Source organism: Abramis brama (genome assembly GCF_963993115.1).
Source record: "Abramis brama genome assembly, chromosome: 24".
Classification (NCBI taxonomy): domain Eukaryota; kingdom Metazoa; phylum Chordata; class Actinopteri; order Cypriniformes; family Leuciscidae; genus Abramis; species Abramis brama.
In genome coordinates, this window is record NC_139986.1 from 2,055,937 (window position 1) to 2,080,949 (window position 25,013).

The 25,013-nt window shown below is 40.4% G+C and overlaps 1 protein-coding gene across 1 annotated transcript; it reads right to left on the bottom strand.

The window, feature by feature from the left end:
• Positions 1-542: 542 nt before the first annotated feature.
• Positions 543-23,971, bottom strand: cdk13 (cyclin dependent kinase 13). Its single transcript, XM_084102119.1, has 15 exons — positions 22,505-23,971; positions 17,233-17,405; positions 15,887-16,253; positions 14,721-14,900; positions 14,506-14,645; positions 12,856-13,026; positions 11,577-11,766; positions 10,666-10,722; positions 10,480-10,581; positions 9,433-9,510; positions 9,202-9,318; positions 8,028-8,159; positions 5,982-6,181; positions 3,035-3,517; positions 543-1,792 (listed from the first exon to the last, which is right to left on the bottom strand). Exons 1-15 carry the CDS (start codon positions 23,485-23,487, stop codon positions 1,365-1,367), a joined length of 3,801 nt encoding a protein of 1,266 aa, XP_083958245.1. The 5' UTR covers positions 23,488-23,971; the 3' UTR covers positions 543-1,364.
• Positions 23,972-25,013: the final 1,042 nt, after the last annotated feature.

Sequence of the window (25,013 nt, forward strand, 5' to 3'; positions counted from 1 at the left end):
TATTAATTTTACCAACAAGCATTGGAAAACTAAATTTACAGTATCCTTCCATTAACTATAAATACACGTATAACCGAATCATATTCAATATAAAATCTAATAAAAACAAGTTCAAAGTGAAGAATGAAAATAGGAATTATTTAGATATATCGGAACTGACCTGTCAATATTTAAACGCTAGTCATGGAACTTTGTTTTTGCCACCCCCTGTTGGCTAAACGAGGCATTACAATATAATATATACACAATATATAACGCGGTCACATTATAATCGTTCTATCAATAAACAGGAAGTAATCACAGTGAGCTCAATCTATATGTATGCAATCAAAACCATTTCATGTATAATATGCTTCAATTGTGTTCAAATTCATTTTACCAGCAAGTATTGGAAAACTAAATATACAGTATCCTTCCATTAACTATTTTCACATTCATGTTTTTTTTTTTTTTTTGCTGATGTTTTTGATGCATGCACACGTCTTAAAGGCAAGTGCATGATGTGCAAAAAGTACACAAACAATTAAAAATACCAGAACATATTACATCGTTGGCATTTCTTTAATAAACATTTGCCAAAGGGGGGAAAAACATCTTCATACAAAAAAAAAGACATCGTTGCTAATCTCCTTGAAAATCATTTAAATGTCTCTTTAACTTTCAATTTTACAATGGCTATAGACAAGAGCTGGTGGGGAACCGGTGAAAAACACAGCTTTGATCCGTTCACTCGTTCAGTAGATACACCAGTTCAATCGAGGCCAATCACACACAAGTGCTACCAGTCGTTCTGGAGTCTTTCTAAGGCCCTCCAGTGATTTTAACCTTGCGACAGAGCTCATAATCGTTGAATCGTTAGGAAGGAAAACAAAAAACTGACTTAAGAAGGGAAAGAAAAAATTAAAGAAACTGAATTACATTACTGGTCATTTACATGTGCAGATACAGCACATTACTCCACTCGTTCCCACCTACTTTTATTCAGTAGTGCAAAACGTTGTAATACTAGTCTGTCCTCACGTAATTAAAGGAGACGCTAAGGTACAGGTCATAAAAACACTTACCCCGGCACGGTAAATGCACAAAAAAAAAAAAAAAGGTACATTTTTTAATTTAAAAGACAGCAGTAGAGAATAGATTACAAAAAAATCAATCGGAGAGAAAAACAAAAACAGCTCTATATGAAAGGTACGAGTGGGAAATGCAAAAAAATTCCCATCCCATCCCAAACAGTTCGTCCCTCCAGTTGTGGAACCCCCGAATTATTCAGAAATGTCACGTTCTGAGAGCATTTAGTGCTGGTTTTGAGGGCTGTCTTTTAGAGTCTTAGACGCGTGTTCATCGCTAAGTTCATTAATCCCGCTTTAAAAAGGGAGTCCTCTTCCCCGGAGCGACGCGTTCACGTGAGGAACGAACCCGAGCGGAAGCGCCCCGGACTGGGACGGGGAAGTCCAGGCTTGGCCCGGTGGAGCCGGGGGCCCGGGGCCGACCACGTGGTGATTGTACTCGAAGCGATGGTCCTTGTCTCCGCTGAACACCCCGGTGTCGGGGCCGAGGGGAGGGCGGGGGGGCATCATGTGACCGAGGTAGCTGGCGTGAGGGAACGGAGGCGGGGGCCGGCTGAAGTCCGCGGGGCGGGGGGCGTCGGGGGGGCCCGGCTGGGGCTCGGGGGCCTGCCGGTAGTCCAGGTCTGCGCAGGGAGGCGGCTCTGGAGGTTCTGGCGGGCGCTGGTCCGGCGGGAGGATGGAGAGCGGCTCCTGAGGCCGGCAGGACGACACGCCCCCTTCAGACACTGCGGGGAACAGCAGGCATTAGGCAAGTCGGCTTCATTTATACAGCGCTTTTTACGTTTCAAAGCAGCTTTACAGAGATCACAGGAGAATAATGCAGCAGAGTTTGTTTCCAGAAGGAAACAGCGTCACAGTCCAGCTTCAGTCAGCCAGGGTTCATAGTTCAGATTCTGTAACATGAAACTCCAGGACTTTCAAGCACTACGTTTTTGGTTTTCAAGGACTTCAATCAGAGATCTCACTTACCAAACAATATCTTTATTATCTAAAATTATCAAAACATTCCAGAAGGTTAGTGTTACCATTTAAAGGTGCAGTGTGTAATATTTAGGAGGATCTGTTGTCAGAAGTGCAATATCATAAACATAACCATGTTGTCAGTGGTGTATAAACCCTTACATAAATTAACCGTTATGTTTTTATTAGCTTAGAATGAGGCATTTCTCTCTACACACACCGCGGGTCCGCTTACATCGACATGTTTCTACAGTGGCCCTGAACGGACAAGCGTAACTTCAGTTGGGTGCAATTTGCAAACTCACCTCTAGACGCCGCTAAAATGTACACACTGCACCTTTAATATTTCAATTCATAAAGTCCCCCTGTAACGTGTGTTGTCAAAAGTACCGACTTCGGTACTGAAATTTTAAAAATGTGACGCTTTGAGCGGGATCATAAACACCTCTGATTGGCTGCTGTGTTCACGAGCTCATCGGATATGTCTGTGATTGGCTACAATGATCAGCGCTTCAAAAACATGTTGTAAATATACATCAATGACGCTCTTCAGCGAGCGCTGACACACACACACACACACACGCGAGCGTTTGAAAGTAGGCGTCTATCAGCGGATCGGTCCTGCTTGTTTTCAAACACTTCCGTGTGCTGATCATTGTAGCCAATCACAGACATATCCGATGAGCTCGTGAACACAGCAGCCAATCAGAGGTGTTTATGATTCTGCTCAAAGTGTCACATTTAAAAAATATCTTGAATGTAACTCGACACCCTTGCCTCATTTAGTATACACGGTTCTATGAATATGCAAATGAGCCCCGCCTCCATTCACTCACTCAGCTCAGAGATCCACTCGTTGGTTTTCAATATAAAACCTGGTGAAATGATCTCAGTACTTTTTGAACATTTCAAGCACATATTACACATGGAATATAACTCAAAAGGAGGAGTGTGTGATATCGGACGCAGGGTGTAGTGTGTGTGTGATGAGACGATGATGAGGTTACCTGGAGATACGGGGCTGGGCTCAGGTGGCGGCTTGACCTCAGGTACGCCTGCTGTGTTTGACAGGACTCCCTCTGCGCTCTCGAAGCCCATGATGTCGCCCGGCGCCCCCTGCTGGACCTTCAGCAGCTGCGCGAGGAGCATGGTGACCGCCGTCTGCGTGGCGGAGGCCGACGCCTCTCCATCAGGCTTCACCGGCGCCGGCGGAGACGGGGGTTTGGGCATCGGGGGGGTGCGGGCCCCTGACGGAGGCGGCGGGGGGGGTTTGGAGACCGTGGGGGGCGGGGGGGGTTCTGGGGGTCTTTCACACTCCGGCGGTCCAGCGGGTAAAGCCTTCGTCAGCTGCTGCAGCGTCTCCGGGTTCATCTTCGATCCCACGGTCTGGGCGAACTGGGCCGATCCCACCGGGCCGCTTTTGGACTGGAAGAGGTTCAGGAGCACAGCCAGCTGTTCTTGAGTCAGTTGGGAGTTGGGAGCTTTGGGGTCTAGGAGAGAAAGAGCAGGGATGCTTGAATGGATTGTAGATTAAGGGCTCTGAGTAAAGTACTAAATATAGTGTTGTCAAAAAGTACTAGACTCCTATTTTGTTACTCATTGCTTGGGCTGGGATGTCATTGGAAACAAGAAAAAGTGCTCTGTAAATACCCGGATGATACACTTAACTGAAAAAATTAAGTGTTGAATGTTGGACACTTCATGCACAGCTTTAAAGACACTATGAAATCAAAACTGACTTTTAAAAATAGAATATTTCAGTGTTTATTCTAAATGATTGATCGGTGGACATCATCATTATTGTGTTAAACTCCTGTTCCTCTTGCAGCATCTCTTCTCTTCTCTGATGACGAGGGCGGGGCTTTAACCTGTCACTCACATGAGATCAGCCAATAGCAAACCACAACCATCCAATCAATTCCCTACAGACACAATCAAGCCCCGCCCACACTTAAAATAACCTTTCATATGCTAGTTTGTGTACACAGTGCAGAGTATAAGTACACAGTGTATGGCATGTCATTTGGGACACTACTAAAGCCGGTGCACACTGTGCGATTTTGACCATCTGAGACAAATTTAGCAAATCCTAAAAGAATCCTCTGATCATAGGCTCAAATCTGAAGTCTTTGATGGTTAGTTTGACATGTTCACCGACAGCCGATTAATGACCGTTGTGATCAAATTTCACCTCCGACGAATTTCTGGCGGTGTCAGAAGATTTGACTCTCAGTCCTGCAGTGATTCTCCACCGTCACATCGCCTTCGTTTTTCAAGACAAGCCGTGACCAAAAGTAACGTTCGAGATTTCTTTGTAGCCGCCATTTCAACCCCGAGTGTAACGCCGATCACGGTTACCGAACGTGTCAATGATTGATGATGTAAAACTCAGTTTTTAATAGGGCTGGGTATAGACACAAATTTCACAATTCGATTCGATTCAATATTGATTATTTTGGATATCAGGATCAATACATTGCAAATTTTCTCAAGGAAAACAAATCTCTTCACTAATGCTGTGAACTATGGGAGTCAGCTGTGGCCTATAGGCTTCATTAGCCTACTATTGGCGCTTTTCCACTGCATGGTACGGTACGGCTCGGTTCGGTACGGCTCACTTTTGGCGCATTTCCACTGCATGGTACGGTACGGTACGGCTCGCTAAGTATAAACTTCAAAAAAAGAAATGGCTGAATCGTGGTCAGTGGACGAGGTGCAGACGTTCCTCTCGTTGGTTGCCATGGAGTGGATGGGGAAACACGGAATGAAAAATTCGCATTTAATATGATGATATCATGGCAGTAGAGACGGCAACTATAACGATCAGTCCCATCCACTTTGAAGCGGTACTAACTGCAGTGGAAAAGCAACCGAGCTAAAGCAAACCGAACCGTGCCGTACCGAGTCGAACCGTACCGAGTCGAACCGTACCGAGTCGAACCGTACCGAGCCGAACCGAGCCGTACCATGCAGTGGAAAAGCGCCATATAATACTGAAGCTAAAAATGAACTGATTTGTATACAAACACTTAAATTACACTTATTTATTTTTATAATAATAAAGTTATATGAAATATAAACATTTAAATGGTGGCTGTCATAAAACTTGCCAGATTTATTCAAACATGCATTAAAAATTGAAGAATATTAAAAATTATAATGAATATGTAATATGGTGCATATATTTAGCAAAATGTTCCTCTCTAGAGTTAATTTTTCTAGCTGACTAACGAGTTTATGATCACTGGATATGGTTTTTCTGAGGTAAATGTGACGTTACATGACATTGTTTACTGACGTCTTTCCACGGGTGAAACACTGATTGAGCGACTCCATGTCACATGATACGGACTTCGATAAGTTGTACTCTATCTTCACACTTTCAGACGCTCATGTTTATTTTGTGCTGTAACTGGTGTTATTAATGTGGAAGAGAAGATCATGTGCTTTTCTCGAGCTGAGCCAGAGCGATCTCACGCCACAGCGACAAAACGGCATTTATGTTTTTGAATTTCATAATAAAATGGACATAATTTGAAATCTGAGACTTTTTCATATCAATAGTAACAAAGCACAAAGATTACTACGATTTATTGGATGGGATGCGCTACAATGTTACATTCATTCATCAGCTGAAAACAGGATGACTAATGGATTCTTGGGATTTAAGAATCGATATCGGTTCGTAAAAATGAGAATCGATTAAAATCGAGAAATCAATATTTTTTTTACCCAGCCCTAGTTTTTAGCACGTCTTGACTGTCGTACAGTCTAACATTAATGACTACTGAGATCTTACAGTGTGACAATGATAACGGAGATGTGACATGGCTTACAGCGATGATCATGTTCGTACAGTCTGACGAGCAACAATGGTAAAGGACGACACTAAATGGCCCAGTGTGCTCCGGGTTACTCTGAGGCCCGGTTTGAGCGTGTGGGCTGCGGTCTCACCCAGCAGGGCTGCAGTGTTGGTGGCGTTCGGGCCTTTGAGTCCTCCAGCGGCAGGGAAGCCCTGAGGAGTGTTACTGCGGCTGTCGTCCAGCCCGAGCTCCTTACGGGGAGCTTTAGGAGCCGTCAGATCCTCCGGCATCTGCTTCTGCCGCCGGCGCTTCTTACTCCACAGCTCATGACAATCCTGCCAGAGAGGGAGACTAGACAGAGAAGAAGAAGCAGAGATCAGATCAGAAGCAGAGAAGAAGACGTGAAGTGTTGTGTGAAAAATAAAGCAGAGGCTTAATCAAATTTACACATATTTTCCAAATCATTATTCAAAATTGAGTGAAATAAAAGACACAATTGAGTTAATTTCACAAAGAAATGTCAAGGACATATTTAACAAGAGAATTATATACTGTAGGTTTAGTTTGTTTATTAAAGAGTTGTTTAAAAATGTTACTTAAAAAGAACAGTTAGTGAAGAACTAATAGCTAAAGCACAGAATGCTCTTAGCACACTAATCAATGTGCGCCTATTACGCCGTTTTAAACGTTCCTAATTTTGTTTTCTTTCTCCTACAATAGTTTTACAAGCATCCAAGGTCAAAAAACACTTTAATTTTCTCATATCATCCATTGCTCTTTTCTCACGGTGTCTGAAACAGTCTCTCTAAACCCCGCCTCTCTGAGAGCCTCCTCTGCTCTGATTGGTCAGACGGCTCGGTCTGTTGTGATTGGTTTACTCTGCTCTGATTGGTCAGACGGCTCGGTCTGTTGTGATTGGTCTACTCTGATTGGTCAGACGGCTCAGTCTGTTGTGATTGGTCGACCGCTTACAGCACGTGTCAGAAACCAAATACTCATTATCATATCTGAGTCTCAGCTCTTGATCTCAGTGATACGAACAGTAACGATGGCGTGGGTTTTACCGTATCAATCTCATCAAAGTGGATTTGCTTTATCAGCAGAAAACAGCGTCTTCTGGACACGAACAACACGAACCAAACTCTTCCAGTCTCAGATAAACTAGTGTTTGAGGGCGGGGCTAAGAGACGCTGCTCAGCCAATCAAGAACAGAGGCTGGCATTATGCAAATTAGATATAAACCTACGCAGGTTCAATCAGGAAGTGAAACTGAATTACTGACGACTCGTTTCAGTTCAGAATCACTTTCTTTTGGGAGACAAACGCAGGATCTGAAATCGCATATTGAGTAGGAACTACATCTGAGTTTGATTTACTTCACGACTGCTAAGAAAGTATGTTCTATAAAGTATGAATGAAATTCAGACGTACTACATCCACCATGTTGTTACGGTCACGTGACCTACCAGCGTCAGTTGTGTCGCTTCACTGTCATTCACAAAACCCTCTCCCGTGGCCTCATGGGATAGTAAAGTGTCCATCATATGCACACTTCAGAATCTCCTCAGAAGGTCATCAGGGCACTTTTCTCCTAATGTTTTTCACATGCTATGTATTCGGAGATGCTATTCTTTTGCCGTACGGTTTTTCGCATGCTATATAGTAGCGAAGTATTCGATTTCGGACGCACTCAAACTATTTATCAGCACTTTAAATCTTTGTAGACCTTTTACATTCACAAACAGCCGCATTACACACTGGATGAAAGGAAATATGTGACCCTGGACAACAAAACCACTCACATGGGTCAAGTTTTTGAAATTGAGATTTATACATCTGAAATATCTTAAAGAATATTTGTAAATCTGGAAGGGTTTCATTGAGAAAATTTCCTTTAAAGTTCTCCATTTATGTTCGTGATATTGCAGCATTCACTCAGAAAAATAAATGTTTTATATATTTACGGTAGGAAATTTACAAAATATCTTCATGGAACATGATCTTTACTTAATATCCTAATGATTTTTGGCATAAAAGAAAAAAAATCGATAATTTTGACCCGTGCGACTCGAGACTGGTTTTGTGATCCAGGGTCACATTTCCGAAAAAGCACAATAGAGCACTTTAAAGCATAGCTGCAAAAAAAACCCAAAAAACTACAGAATAAATAGCAAAAACAAAACAAAAGCCCTCATACTCAGGCGGAGGCATCTTGGCCGGATCCACATCTTTGAGGAAGTCGCTGTTGAGAGCCTGTTCTGCAGTGCAGCGTTTGCTCGGGTCCAACGCTAACATGTGGTCAAACAGATCCAGGGCCATCAGAGGAATACTGAAACATTCAAAGCAACAGTCACTGAGGTTTACTGCATTTCTCTCTACATGCCTAATGCTGCCTTCAAATTATGTTGCAATAATCATTTTCATGAATTATGCACACATAAAAGCCCCTGTAATGGTGTTACTGACACCGGGAATTTCTGCATTGCAAATAGGAAGTTCATCAATTACAAGAAAAGCTGTAAAGCTTGCCACAAAATACTAATTTAGCTGGTTTATGAGGCGACAGGCTCACGTGACAGTTCCTTTTCCTTTGATTCTCAGCATGAGAGTCATAAAACAGACAACGCATCGATTACACTTATACTCATTTTATAGCATTAGCACTAAAAGGCGTCCTGTCTTTATCAGCAAACGGAAAAAGAGATTCTTCCATTTTCTTCTGACCAGAAATCACATGAGTTCTTGAAAACATCATAAGAGTCAAATAAAGCAAACACATATCCATTTACAGTCAAACAAAAATGTATTCAGACACATTTCTCACATCATCACAGTTTATATTCGCTATAGTTTAGAAAATGGTAATAAATATGAGCAGAACTCAGTTGATGTTTGACTGGTTTTGTCCGTCCTTCTGTTAGACTCTCACACATGAATTATGTTGAATATCTGTCAGCTGTTAAATTTAACTACACAATTAGATAATACCAGTTTAGCTCAACCAATCACCAAGCAATGCTTCATTTTGTTCAGTCTGTGTGTAAAAAGAGCATTAGCAATTAAAGAAAACACACTTCAGCAAAACATGATCAGCTCAAAGTGTCCGAATCATTTTTGGTCTCACATGTGTATAAATGTCACTGGTAGTCACTGTATGAAGAATTATTGGGTATAATATGTCACAGTTTACTTTATTCTGCTCTCCTCACTTACAGAAATGAACTATAGTGTCCTGATCACACTAGTGAAAACATATCAAAAATTATATCTGGTGTCTGAATCATTTGTGGTTTGACTGTACATGCTATAATCCTTCACCCATTGTCGTCCTGAGCTAACAGACTGAACTGGTTTCATTTCTGATTACTCACAAGGCGAACTCTTCCCTTAGCCTTCGCCGGTACTGTTTCTTTGGTTTCATGGTGTTGAAGTAGGGCAGCTTGATGACGTCCGGCCACACGGCAGGGCAAGGGCTTCCACAGATACGACTGGATTGGACACAGGTATAAATGTCAGCGAAACTCAACCCGTTTAGTCTGGATCTCCACTTTTGACAACACTAAATCAAACAGGGACGTTATTTACATGCTGACTGTTGTTACCTTATGAGCTCTAGCTGTGCTAGCTCCTGATTGGCCTGAAAGATGGGCTTCTTTGTGAAAAGCTCTCCCAGAATGCACCTGTGGAACATGAAAGGTTTTAGGTGAAAATTATAGTGATTATACGATTAACAGTAGGGCTGCATGATATTGGGGGGGAAAAATGTCTAAATTGGGAAATTTACTTTTTTCTGTTCTACAGTTTATTAGTTGGCTATAAAAAAAACACTTAAATAAACAGCTTATTGACTTAATTATATATGTACGTTTGAATATATTGGTCATATATATATATATATATATATATATATATATATATATATATATATATATATATATATATATATATATATATATATATATATATATGTGTGTATGTGGTCATTAAATTTCATCATTGGTTTATGAAACCTACCTCATGTGCAACTGAGATATATATACAGACATTTAAGTTTATGTTTGAGTGTAATTATTATATCTTAAAATAAATAGCAGTTGAATATAATAGTTTGGGCTCTGTTATTAATTGTAACCTCTAATATTATAGTAATGTGCCAAATGAGAGGGTTCCTGTAGTGTCAACAGCATTAGTTGGGAGAGATTTTTTCTGCTTGAGAAAATAAAAATATATGTAGATTCTGAATTATCGGCTATCGGTAGATATTAATCGGCTATCGGTAGATATTAATCGGCTATCGGTAGATATTAATCGGCTATCGGTAGATATTAACCGGCTATTAGAATTGGCAGATATCATTCTGAATAATCTGTTATTGTATCGACAGATATCATTCTGAATATCCGGCTATCGGTAGGAAAAAAACGGATACTGTGTTAATTGCGTTATTCTGCGGTGGAAAGTGATGAAACCGGTGTTGCGACTGAACACTGTGAAACACCGACTACCGTAGCAAGCCTAACAGAGCCCAAACTATTATATTCAACTGCTATTTATTTTAAGATATCATAATTACACTATTGTAGATAGATAGATATAAATATATAATGCAGCTTAAATTGCTAGCATGGCATGTTTGAAGTGCGGCTCACCCGCAGCTCCACACGTCGATGGCGGGCGTATAGCGCTCTTCTCCCAGCAGCAGCTCGGGGGGGCGGTACCACAGAGTGATCACCTTATTGGTGTAGGGTCGACTGGAGAACGACAAAACCAGTCAGAGTCAGCTCAGTTTACTCAGCTCAGAACTGCATGCTGGACCGGGACCGGGCGATACGTACCTCTCCTCAGAGTTATACAGGCGAGCCAATCCGAAATCTGCCAGCTTGATCTGACCCCTGCAGGACGGCACAAACTCACACTAATCAGATGATATGAAGTTACAGTGAAAGTTTGTTCACAATTGGACTAGTGGCAGTACATTTCCTCATTCATATCTGAGGGTGTTGATACCATATTTGAGTCCTTATCGGGCTGATAATGTTAACATTAAAACGGATCATTATATCGGCTGATACTGATATGGTGGCCGATATATCGTAAAACTATATAATAAGTTGCTCATCTACTTTTCTGTGTTAAATGTCCTTTGTATGTTGACTTTGGTTCGCTTTAAAAGGTCAAAGTTTGTTTGGAAAACTCAGGTTTAAGCTGAAATTGTTGAGAAATGCTCTCAGACCCTGACAGCATCAATCAGACGTTATATTTGATATAATATGAAGATACAATGAAAGTCGTGTTCTGTTTTCACATATTCACGTTTTTGAAGTTTACATTGAGATGATAAAGTTTTCAAAAAATGTCAAAACTTGCACCTTGGAATCTATTTCAAAGTTTGCGTTCTCGAACACTGCTCTCGTGCGACTGAACGGCCAGAACACATTAAGTTTTCTGTCTTCAGTTAAACGGTGTCGTGTGTTAGCGGCCCCTAAGTTAACAACTAATGATCTTTACAATGGAAGTGAATCAATCAAAACTAACTTTAGCTGGACAATAACTTTATTCTAGAGCTGCTGTAAAGACAAACAATCTCTGTTACTGTAATCTCCTATTATCACTGTAAAGCTGCTCTGAAACTATCTATATTGTTGAAAGCGCTCTATAAATGAAGGAGACTTGACAATGATTTGGACTAATGTCCTCATTCACATGTGAGGGTGTCTGAAACACTGTGAATCTCTTCTGCACTGACTTGTTATTGAGCAAGATGTTGGAGCACTTGATGTCCCGGTGCAGGAAGTTCTTCTTGTGGCAGTAATCCAGTCCTTCCAGAAGCTGCCTCATGAAAGACTTGATGTGGCTCTCGTTGAAGTGCACGAGGCCCGACTCCAGGAGACCCATCAGGTCGTGGTCCATGTACTCAAACACCAGGTAAAACGCCCCTGTGAGACAAACACATTCATTACACACAGGGTTTGAAATACACACCCAATATATAATATTATATGGACAAACCTCTTTGAAAGAGAACATTGTTGTTTGTTAATGAGAAATTGTTTCCATTTGTCACCCTCAAGTGTGTAATTATTCATCAAATCCCACAAACACTCCACACCCTCTGAATTCAGAGCATTTTTAACAGAATATAACACCAATTAACACAATTTAACACAAATAACACCAAATTTTTATATATATATAAAAATATGGTGTTATTTGTGTTAAATTGTGTTAATATATATATATATATATATATATATATATATATATATATATATATATATATATATATATATATATATATATATATATATATATATATATATATATATAAATGTGTATTTTTTATTTTTTTAATAAGAAAACAATATATGAAATAAAAATTTTATAATATAGATTTATTTGTATAATATATGTGTTTACTTCCCTTTTTGGCTAGTAGACGATCTGAATGGCCGGTAACTTAATTTAGTAGTAGGGCTGCACAATATATATTGTGTATATATGTGTATATATATCGCGATATGCATATCGCAACCGCTTGCAATAACTGGGGTCATGAACAAAAGACAAAGAGAAAATCACTCTCTGCTCTCGGCTGAATAACTTTTGTAGCTTTAATAAGAATCAGTATATATTTAATTCATACCGTGAAAACTAAGCAGTTTTATTTTTATATTTGATTATTGAGTTTCTGTTGTTTAATAACCCTAATGAAGGATAACCTGAACCCTGACCCCCACCCTGAACACTTCTTACGCTACAGTAAAACACAGATGTTCACTCTCAGAAGTTTAGGGATGTTTTCTTGTCACGTATGTAGGTTATATCATTTAATTTTATTTTACACACTTTAAGCATTATCGTATCGCATACTGAATATCGCATTTTTCTTCAATATCGCACAGCCCTATTTAGTCGCCAAATTGGCCGTGAGTGAAAAGGTTAATTTGAAACCCTGATTACGGCAACAGTGAGAGGAGGACCCCTGAGAGCCAGCGATCAAAGACGGGTTATTTCCAGCGCCATACCTTTGTCGTTCTTGAAGTCTAAGGCGTCTTCTTTGTCGGTGACGATCTCCTTCATGTTGATGATGCTCTTGTGGTTGAGCTGCCGCAGGATCTTGATCTCCCGGATGGCTGTGATGGGGAAACCCTCCTTCTCGTTGTCCAGGCGCACCTTCTTCAGGGCCACCAACTCCGCTGAACAACACCAGAGGGATGGGTTAGCCACATGACGTGATTAACGGACTCTGACTGCGTTAGCATACACATCTCTTAAGGTCACAGTGAACTTGAGCACAGAGAGCGAAGACTACAGCTCTGTTTCCATGGCATGTTTTGACTAGGGCTGCACAATACTGGAAAACACTGACATTGCGATATTTTCTGCAATATATATTGTGACATAAAAAAAATGCATGAGTTTTCACCAGATGACTTAAATAGCTATATTAGTACATAATGAATTATTCAAGAGTGATGGGTTGTTTTTGTGGAGTTAATCCTGAGAAATTACTTTTACTCTGAAGGCACGTGTTACTTGCCGTTTTATTAAATGGCAAAATCCTTTTAGGGCTGAACAATTTAGGAAAAGCTTCACTGTAATAATATTGTTCAAAGTTGTAAATAAAATTATTTAATTATCCGATGATTTGAGTATGTTTTACAGTATAATACAAAAAAAAAACTACAATTTTCTTGCACTGTATCATCATATAGTCATCATATAGTCTACTCTACAGTCTTTCTACTTCTAAATTTCAGTTTTATAAGGCATTTTTTTAAGACATGCACAAATAAAATTAATACCATATGCAATGTCTATGGTAACATCCTAAACCATAAAACTGTAAAAAACACTATACAGTTCAACAAAAACTGTTTTATAAAATGATAAACCTCACATTTCAGCCTTTAAACCATTTATATGAAAAGGGATGAGTCAAAATGATAGATTATTATATCACTATATTTTTTTTTTTTTCTAGATAAATCAAATTATACAGAGGTAAGATGCTATTGAAACTTAAGCCATTTCATGATTTCTGTTATTCAGTCCCCAAAATTAAGACCTCTTAAAATTATAATTAAGACTTTTTATAAAATTTAAGATATTTAAGACTTTGTATAGCTTTAAATTTGATAAAACTGAATGTAAGACTTAAGGACCCATGGGGTGTTGATTATTAGTGAAATTTACAAGCAATTTCTAAGTGAAAATTGATTCAAAGTAAATGTATGTCCACGATTTTTGACCAATCCAATATGTACAAAAATAATAATTATGATTTTATGATTTATTTAAAATAAAAATATTAAACAAAATAAAAAATATTTGGTAATAACGCTCTAATATTGTACTGTAAAATAAACAAGTAATGAATTCTATTTTACTGTAAAATTACAAGACTTATATTTACGTGTCAGTTTCTTCATTGCCAAAAGTAACCCATCAAGATTTTATTTTTATGGGTTGCCATGAAAATATAAATATGCACTGCCAGTTTCAGAGTGACGCTCGGCACCGAGTATGCGTGCAGCCCGTCAGGTGTGTAAAAACCTGTAGCATATATATTTATTTAAATAAATTTCAGCCTGCTTGATGAAAATCGCACTAAGCCATATCGCAGTATCTATTTTATTTCGATGCATCATGCAGACGTTTGAGAACATCCTTACCAGTGTCTTTGTCCTTGGCTTTGTACACCTGCCCATAAGTACCTTCTCCAGTGATCCCAATGATTTCAAACTTGTCAACACACCGCTTTCCCCAGTCGATCTCGGTTTCCTTGATCTCTCCAAAGCGTGGACCACAAATTCTGCGATGCAACCAGAGAAGGAGATTTTTGCATTTGCTAAAGAGAGAATGTGAGAAGAGATTGTTTGGCACATACTTTGGTCTCTTGCGCGGGATGGGCATCTTCTTCTCATCCGACGGGCTGTGCGGGGAGCCGGGAATGATGCCCGGGAGCTCCGGAGGAAGAGGCAGGTCTGAGAGGAGCGCACGCGCTTTCCTTTCTGGTTTGTAGTTTTTTTTCCCTGTGGCCGCTGAAGAGTCTTTCAGGACACTGACACTGAAGAAAAGGAAGCCATCAGAGAAAACAATGCAACAACAACAGCGCTAGGGCTGGGCGATTCTGGGCGAAAACATCACAATAAAATGTTCATATCAGTCGATATCGATAATTATCAGCGATAAATGTCAAATCTATATTTCTCCCAAGTTTAAAGGCAGATTTTTGCTCCTAAGTGAAAGTTGGAGAATTAACCAGACAATTAAAGGGATGGTTCGGAATAAATCAACCTAGGGTCCTTTGCACCATGACCTCGAGCCAAACACCCCCCAGAAGCCTCTTTTCCCTTGGTTGAACATTATTAAAGTTAGAGCTTATTTAGAGATATCCGCCGGATGGTTTAGTGCAGGCGCTAATGGATCCAAGGCTGTATCTCGTAAATTACCGCACTAATAACGCCCAGAATGGACCAAACTTCTACAGTAGTACAAATAGGTTCTGTACTCATAAAACGAGGCAGTGGAAAGTTTGTAAGTACATCAGGAGTTTATTTAAATAACACTTGCCTGATGGCTAATGCTACCGCTAACCTGGACATCAACGTCACTTCAGTGATTTGGGAAAAGCCCGTAAAAGTCCTGCAGAAAGCCAATTTATCCAGCATTTTGTAGTGTTGACAACTTAGTGTTAACTAATAATTGTTGCAAACTGGAACTACCAACAAAATATGAGCGCATTCCTGGAACTGGGCGTCGTTACACTACATCCTTATGATCGCTTTCTGCAGGACTTTTACGTAATATTACAGACGTCCTGTGGTAAAATGACATTACTCCATCTACCCTGGTAAAGTTAATCCCATCCGAATAGGGCTGAAGACTTTTACTCAAGTCGTTTTGGAATTGGTGACTTGTAATGGAGTCATTTTCACTGTAAGGCCTCTGTACTTTTACTCAATACTCCAGTATTGTTTTCAGGCACTCTTTACAGCTCTGTGAGCGAAACACGATTACGGATATTTTCACAGAGTAATTTAGAAAACAAACCTGTCGCTTCCGTCCACATGGTCCAGGTTGTTGGGAGCCGGTGGAAGAGAGGCTACAGCCGCTTTCTCTCGCTCCTTCTCCTTCACCTGCAGGACCGCTCCTCCCTTCTTCTTGTCCTCCTTCCCTTTGGCGTCTCTGGCGGGCAGCGAGGCGTCTGCGCTCCTCTTGGGTCGGTCCACAGGAGACTGAGGCTGGCTGGACACGGGGGTTCTGGGGCCTTTCTCACACACCGGTGGAGGAGAGGGCGGTCGGGTCTTCTTGAGTGTGTGGTTGGACACCGGGTTGGGCGGAGGGGCGCTGGAGGACGACGAGCCTTTGGTCGGGGTCGAGGCGTTGCTGGAGGTTTTGACGCGAGCGGCTTCAGCGGCTTTAGGGCGAGTTCAGGCAAGGTTATTCATACAGCACATTTCACACACTAGGGCAATTCAAAGTGCTTTAAGCAGAAAGGAGTTAAAATAATCACAAAATAAAAGTAAGGAACATTAAAACCATTATAAAGGAATTAAGATAAACTTCTCATCTGGCTAAACACCGGTGTATCATTTTTCACAGCTCCCAGTTTTACTGTGAGATTTCCCCATGGTGATTACACTGTGTCTGTGGTGCTCCTTCTGCGCGCCTAAGAAATCTATTTGACGTCTCCGAAAGACCCGATTTTCCCCTAAAATCGGACAGGAGGAGCTCTAGGACTCACGGGGTAACCTCGGGTTCACTAACCCATCAGTCCAAACCCCAAAGATTTGTTCGGAAGCTCTAGGAATGGACTCGATCCAGTCCGACCCCACAGAACCTCGAGTTTAATCACGTCAAACCAGTGTTGTCAAAAGTACCGACTTCGATACCAAGTCAATACTGAAATTTTAAAAATGTGACGCTTTGAGCGGGATCATAAACACCTCTGATTGGCCGTTGTGTTCACGAGCTCATCGGATATGTCTGTGATTGGCTACAATGATCAGCGCTTCAAAAACATGTTGTAAATATAAATCAATGACGCTGTTCAGCGAGCGCTGACACACACACACACGCGAGTGTTTGAAAGCAGGACCGGTCCGCTGGCGCTGACAGACGCTCCTGCTTTCAAAAACTCTCAAACTATCCCGTGTGCTGATCATTGTAGCCAATCACAGACATATCCGATGAGTGCGTGAACACAACGGCCAATCAGAGGCGTTTATGATCCCGCTCAACAGCGCTTTTTTTATTTATTTCAATACCGACTTGGTATCGAAGTCTGTACTTTTGACACCACCATGTCAAGCTCACACCTCCACCGCAGACCCAGGTCATCAGCATGGTTTCATCTCTCAGTTTCCCCAATGAAGTGATTTCTGTTAGTCTCTTACCTTTCACCTTCTTCTGCTTGCTGAGCTCGGCGGCCAGGCTGCTCTTCAGGGTCAGTGTGCTGGGAGAGAGGCTGGAGGGCCGGCTCCGGGACCGGGAGTGGCGGTGACGACTGCGGGACCGAGAGTGACGGGTCGACGGGTACGGGCTCCTGCTGCGGGACTTTCCCGTGCGCCTGAGAGAGAGCAACAGCAGAGTGAGTTAAAACGCCCATGATTTACTCATCCTAGGTGTATATCACACTCTTCTTTCAGACGAACACAATCAGAGTTATATTGAAAAATGTCCTGGCTATTCCAAGCTTTATAATGGGAGTCAATGGGTTTATATTTTTGGAAGTCCATCAAAGCGCATCTATCCTTGATAAAAGTGCCAGAAACGGCTCTGCGGGGGTTAATAAAGGCCTTCTGAAGTGAAGCGATGCGTTCGTGTAAGAAGAATATCCATATTTAAAACTTTATCAACTAAAATAACTAGCTTCGGCAGACACGAACGCAGAGACGTCAAAGCTTACTGTTCACGACTGCCGTAAAGTTATAAATATGTATATTTTTCTTACACAAACGCATCACTCACTTCTGAAGGCGTTTATTAACCCCATGGAGTCGAGTGGATTACTCTCATCACAGATGGATGCACTTTTTTGGGCTTTATAAAGCTTGGAAGAGCCAGGAAATTTTTAATATAACTCTGATTGTATTCGTCTGAAAGAAGAGTCATATACACCTAGGATGACTTCAGGCTGAGCTCATTTTCATTTTTGTGTGAACTATCCCTTTAAATCTGTAAAACAATCTTATTGCTTCACAAAACTTAAGATTAAAATGCTTGATTCATAATATGGATTAATTGTATGATGCCTATGACATTTTTGGATCTTTTCAGTTCTGGGTACTTTCAATGGAGCAACTCAAACCTCTTGGGTTTCATTTAAAGGGGTCATGAACTTTTAAATTTAAAGCTCAACTTATGACGTTCGCTTGGTTTTTACATTCAAACACATCAAAATGAATAAGTAATAGGCTATTTTCTACCCTGGTTTTGAAGTTTTCAGTTCTGAAACTTACAGGATATTCTTATTATATGATGACCTCTTATATGTCAAAAGCTCAAAAATTTGATTTCTCAGTTCATCACTCCTTTAAAATCTTAAGATTAACAAAAGTCTTTGGTATGACAAGTAAATGACAGAATTTTCATTTTTGGCTGAATTATCCCTCCATGCTTAATCTTTTTGCAAACAATGAAAACAGCGTGGAACAGTGACTGTCAAACCATAATTACAATAAAGCACTGTAAAAGTAACGAGGAAGGCGTCAATACAACAAGTGCACCGTTAGACATTAGAATTGTGTCAAAGTCATTTCTGAGTTTAAGACGACAACTATAACACAGAGGAGCAATACTGTTGGAATAACCATTTTTCCTGCTGATGAACGATAAAAACACTGACAGCCAATCAGAATCCCCGACTTTAAAATTTAAAGAGGCAAATGCCACTAATGATGCGCATGTTTATTCATCACACTCAAATACACTTATAGTGAAAAGTATTGCATCGGGTTAGACATCATTGGTTCTTGTGTGTCTTAACCATTCAAGACGCACAAAGTTTCTACAATGATGATTTAAGCCTCGTTCACAGCGATTAGGCGATGGATCACTATTCACTATCACGACTATGACAGACCCCAAACTTCTGAACACTAGCGCACGTGTTCTGATCCGCATGAGGGCGAGTAAACTTCAACAGAATCAATATGAAGAGCAAATAATAAAAAACAAGTAACAAATACATATGCACATGCATAGCTAAAATCATCAATACCCCCCCCCCCCCCCCAGCACTCCCACCATCACTCAACATGGAAAACATTAGCATTGATCTGATGTTATCACAAGATTAAAGCAATATTTAAATACATAGATCAGATAAACGTTGGTTTCCTGCACTTGTTTTGAAACTAACCACTTCAGGCTTTTTAACCCTTTCACAACGCAAGTTGCATTTAAGCTTTCTAAGACACTTTAATTGATTTACGGAAAGATGGAACTGAATGCAAAAACTAAATAACACGATATAAAACATGTTTAATCACCAAAGGGGCATTTCCAAAAGGAACCATAAACTTCCTGTGGCCTTTCTAAAAATATTAAAGAAAAGAAAAAAAACAGCTTTTTATAATGAAACAATTTACCATTAACAAAAGTGGCCAATGGAGACGGCTGTAAGACTGACCCTTGAGTTTAAAACGCCGTCTCTCCTGTTGGGTCGTCTAATCGTCTGACAGCGAGATGCATGAAGCCACATTATAACTGAATCAGCCAATAAAAACGCAGTCATGGCACTTCATTTGCTTCTCAATATGAGATTATAGTTAGGCTATCTGGTTTATATTACAACCAGCATTATGCCTAAAATAACATCTGACTGAGTCCTTTATAAACGCAGGCCTGGTTTCACAGACAGGGCTTAGATAAAGCCAAGATTAGATCCATCAGAACATTCAAGTAGCTTTTATAAACATGCCTTAGAAAAAAACACTGCACTGATATATTTTGAGATAGTTTTCACTGCAAGAACAAGCGTTTTAGTCTGGGACTATCTAAAGACTCGTGTGTGAGACCGGGGTTAGTGTTATTACACACACATCGGGTAGAAAGCAGATGCTATACGTAGCAAAGTCTGAGGCTTCAACCTCCAGAGTGTGTGTGTGTGTGTGTGTGAGAGTGTGTGTGTGTGTGTGTGTGTGTGTGTGTGTGTGTGTGTGTGTGTGTGTGTGTGTGTGTGTGTGTGTGTGTGTGTGTGTGTGTCAGACTCAGTCTTGATAGAATGTGGAAAGAGTCAACAGTGGGTGTGAAGACTGTTTCAAGGTCAAACAAATCAAACCAAAATGTCTTCTTCACTTCTGCGCTAACAAGAACTACAAAGTAGAAACAAAGAACTGTTTGTATAGTCTTCAACAACACACACGTGAAACAGCACAATCCGACACACACTTCCGTTAACTGCGCTTTTCCCATTTCACATGCTTCTTATACCATTCAAATTCAATTTATTTACACGAGTATGAATTTAAATGAAAAGTTGGACAGAATTGTGGACTACAGTTATACTCCGGCCTCTCGATAAAGAGTTACTAATAAAAACAAGGCAAATAAAACTAAAGTGCATTTGTATCTGACAGAGAAAAGCATCAATTAAAAACACAATTATGTCTCTCACACAGTTCCAATTCTCACAGTGCAATTATTTAACACATTAAAAGTTAATATATTCCTGCATATAAATGGAGCAGAATAACTGTAGTTTCTCCAGAATAACATCTGTACTACAGTTTTATTAGCGCACTACTGTAAAAACAGTAGATATGTTAAACAGTGCAAGTTGCGTTTCTTTCATTTTAATTTATTAGTGGCACAAATTATGGTTTATTTGTCAACCCTCATTTAAATAGAATTATGTGTCCTAGAAATCAAAAAAGAAATGCAACTTGCGCAAGTTTTACAAGATTCTTTCAAACGGCTCGTTTCAATGATTGATGGTAAATTTGTTCAAATGAATGACACTTTAACAAATACATAACCTAATACATAACCTAACTAAGCTGCAAGTATAAAATACAATAGTATTATGATAGAATATTTAATTATTCAAGATTACAGTCTTTATAAATTTAATAAATAAAGGATAAACACCCAGTGAGTGTTCTTTATTTGCAGTCAGAAAAACTTGCATAACGCACCTGATGTCACAATTACAATTTCCCAGAAGGACATGAGCGCACCATAATATAAAATGTATAACATTGTATAAAATGCTCGGCTATTTATTAAAGAAATATTCTTTGGTTTCGTATGGGTTTCGATAAAACATTCATACATTGACCAGCGTATCTCCATGTTTTGGTTTGTATAATTTTTTCCGCTATTATTCAATTAAAGTAACTAACTTTTCACCCTAGCAGTCAAATATCTGAATTCATGAAAACTTATTTCTGCCACAGAATAAAAATAATATTAATTTTGACTTTATCTTGCAAATCTGACTGATTTTCTCAGAATTGAGATTCTAAAGATGTCAGCCCACAACATTTTCTTACAATTGTGAATTTATATCTCACAGTTCTGAATTAAACTTGTGATTAAGAAAATGTCAGAATTGTGAGGTTTTTTTTATTTTTATAAATAATAATAATAATAATAATAATAATAATAATAATAAATACGCAGTCATTTTTTATTTAGTGGCAGAAACAATCTTCTATACAATTCAGTTCGACTCATCTCTCACGAGTTTAGTTTCAACCCGATTCGATTGTTTGGACCGACTCAAAAGAACAATTCGCTTAGGAATCGAACATTGCGTGTTCTTGTTGCGCTCGTCCCAGTAATAACCAATTATACAGCATTTACAAATCAGGTGTAGTTACGAACCCTCGCAAAACATACAATCACGCTCTCTTTGTACACAAGGTTATAAAAATCCCCAATAATCATAAGCAGTGTTGGGGAAAGTTACTTTGTAAAGTAATGCATTACAATATTGCGTTATACCCTTAAAAAGTAACTAATTGCGTTACTTAGTTACTTTTTTAGAAAAGTAATGCGGTACTTTTTTTCACCTACGCTGGGCTTGTTTTTATAACAAAAAAGTTATGTTTTTGTGCATGTACAGTAAAGGTTCAAACAAACCCTTCAGCTGCTGTTATTCTGGGTAACGGAAGAATAGATGCAGGAGGAGAAAGATTAACACTTACTTTACCAATAAAAAAAAAAAAAAAGTTTGCTTATGGTTTAACGAATCATCGAAGGTCAGACTCGGAAGCAAGTACATTGGTCAATAAAGTGAGATTAAATTCGTAAATTAGTTATTGGAGGTTTGCATAGTTTTCAGATTCTGCATTTCACTGATTTTATTCATTTTGAAAAATATTGAATCTTTTGTTTGTGCGACTGAGATGAGTAAATGCACGCTCACATTTAGTCTAGAACTACAATAACTATAATGTTTACACACACTCTCTCTCAAACACACACAACGCCTCTGCACTTCGATTCGTCTCAACATGGGGACATGGAGAGCTGTCAGTCAATAAAAAAGAAAACAAAGTAACTTGCGTTACTTTTTTTGAAAAAGTAACTCAGATATTTTGTTGTAAATTTTAAACGTAACGCGTTACTTTACTAGTTACTTGAAAAAGTAATTGATTACATAACTTCAGTTACTTGCACTGAGTTACCCCGAGCACAGATCGTGGGTCTCGCTCTTACCTGCCGTCCGGGCTGGGGCTCAGGGACTTCCTGTAGGGGCTCCTGGCGCGCGTGCCGGGGGCCTCGCCCTGCTCGTAGGGCCCGTAGCTCGGGGACCGGCGCCAGTACGGGCTGGACGGCGAGCGCTTCCTCTTACTCGAGTACGAGCTCGGGGACTTCGAGACGTTATAGGCACCGTACAGCTCAGACTCCCGACCGTAGTAGTTCGAGCTGGGAGACACCCTCCTCGGGCTCCTCCGGGAAATAAACGGGTAGTTTGTGTTCGGGGACTGGTATCCATAGGAATAAGAGGTCGCGTAGGGACTATCCGCTGCTTTGAAGCTCGGACTGCTCCTCCGGTAGGCCCGGAGCTCCTCCCGCTCGTCCCGGTAAGCTTGTGGCGGTTCCCTGTACGCAGATGGAGGGTCCTTCTCGGATTTGGACTTGCTTTTATGTCGCTTTGAGTCCTTTTTATCCGCTTGGGACGCGGCTGAAGGCTTTCTACCGTTGCTGTCGTGGTTTTTCACGTCTTGCTCCCGGTTGGATCGGTTCCTCTTCACTTCCTTCTCTTGCCGGGCTTTCCCCGCCGATGCACCGGTTCCATCTTTCCTCCGTGATGAGGAGTTTTGCTCTCTCCTTCCCGGTGTGGAAGCCCCTCCGTAGCTTGAGTCCTGAAGCTCGGCTTCGCTCAGTCGCTCCACGGAGAGTGTGTCGGTTCTGGGCGACGGGCTCCCGGAGAAACGCTCGGACTGCGAGCTCACGTCGTCGTATTCCACTAAAGTCCGCACATCGCCATCGTAAACCACCTCTTGCTGCTGCCACGACTGTTGCTGCTTCTCCCGGGCGTGCTTGTGTTTCTTTCTCCTGGAGGACGACGACGAGGACCGGCCCTTCTCCCGGTGCTTCTCTCGGTGGCTCTTGCTCCGTCTCGCCTCTCGCGGAGTCCTTTGTGGCGGCGGGCTTCTCCCTCGGCCCTCGCGGGGAACGATCTCCGGGTTAGGCATTTAATATCCCACTTTTATCCACTCGTGTTTCAGTACAAACAAAGCAAAACATTTGAAACCCACTTTAAGCGCTAGTTAGCACAGCTAGCATCTGTGTGTTCACACAGTGACCGTTCCCATCCAGATCACAGCGAATCCATCGCATCTAACCATCCCGATGCACAACAATCGGATAAATCCTTGAAAAGCCTCGAATATGTCAATAAAAGGCTCGAGTTATAATCCAGTTCCGCGCGTGTGATGAAAAGCTTGTGTTAGCAGCCTGTGCTAACTTAGCAAATCAGCCACACAACAGCCTTTAAATCAACCTCCATGGCTCGGATAGCGGTGTCCTCCGAGGGATGTGTTGAAAACGGGTTGTTTTTTGCGCCTGGTGAGATTTAGGAAGGGAAATATCCCACAAAAAATGTCAGCTAAATCCACACATACTTATGCGGGGTTGAAACTTCTTGTCGCCCTCTCACACCGACTCACTAACAAGGAAGTAGCCCGCATGCTAGACCAGCGCGGAGTTCAGTTCGGCAGATTCAGCACAATAGAGAACAGCATAAATTCGTTTCAGTCTAAAGAGCTGCGCTTGTGTATAATTTTTACCTAAATAGAATTCAAATGAAAATACTAAATAAATCAGATGGTGATGGGGCTAAATTAAGCTGTGATCATTCAATGTACAAAAACAAAAGTAGCGAATCACGCGCGCTACGAGGCCTTTGCTCTCTGAGGCCTTCAGTCAGAGTGGATTTTGCTCTTATTAACTCCTGAATCTTGCAAACACGTGCCGATTACAGCAGAGGGCGACACTGATCGCGAGCCTCCTTTTGGACACGTGAGACTTTTTAAATCCTTGAGGAGTAGAGAAATTAACCTGTTATAATTTTGGTTTAAAATAATAAACCAGTTGCTGGTGATGGATCTCGTTGCTTACGTGTATAGTTGTTCTTTTATATCAATGAATCAATCTCTTGGCGTGTGTTTGTATCTGTAGAATGACCTTTGGTTGATCTGGTGGTTATCAGAGAAAATAACATTTATAAAGAAAACATAACAGACCCTAAATAAAAAAGGAAGCAAGAAAACGTTAAGTTTCATCATTTAGACAAATTCCTCCTCAGAGCCAGTTATAAAAATATACATTTTGTTTTTATTACCAGATTTACAGAGGTAAAACTGTTGTTTTATAACCATGTCATATTATAATAAGTATTAGCCTACTAACAAATGAAACAAAAAGCAACCTTACTTTAAGGGCCACAGACTATTATAAAAGCACAAATATTTTATTTATGAATATACAATTACAATTTATAATACAATTTTTGTTTGATTTCCATAGTATTTTGGCTACATGGTTCCCACCATTACCAAGGGTTGCAATCAAACCAAAGCAAACTGACCCCAGTACTTAAAGGAACCACAAACTATTATAAATTAAAGCACAAAAAAAGTTGTCTTTTTAATTTATTTAAATCATTTAAATCAGACAATTTAATTTCCGTTGCTTCCAAATATGATCTTTACATCTGAAA

Bases quoted from the DNA above. Each gene is read 5' to 3' on its own strand.
- cdk13 (XM_084102119.1), bottom strand. From the start codon at position 23,487: ATGCCTAACCCGGAGATCGTTCCCCGCGAGGGCCGAGGGAGAAGCCCG. The intron at 13,027-14,505 runs GTAAGGATGTTC...GGTGTTGTTCAG, and splicing joins AGCCAAGGACAAAGACACTG to CGGAGTTGGTGGCCCTGAAG. The intron at 6,182-8,027 runs GTATGAGGGCTT...TTCTCTGTCTAG, and splicing joins GCCAAGATGCCTCCGCCTGA to TCTCCCTCTCTGGCAGGATT.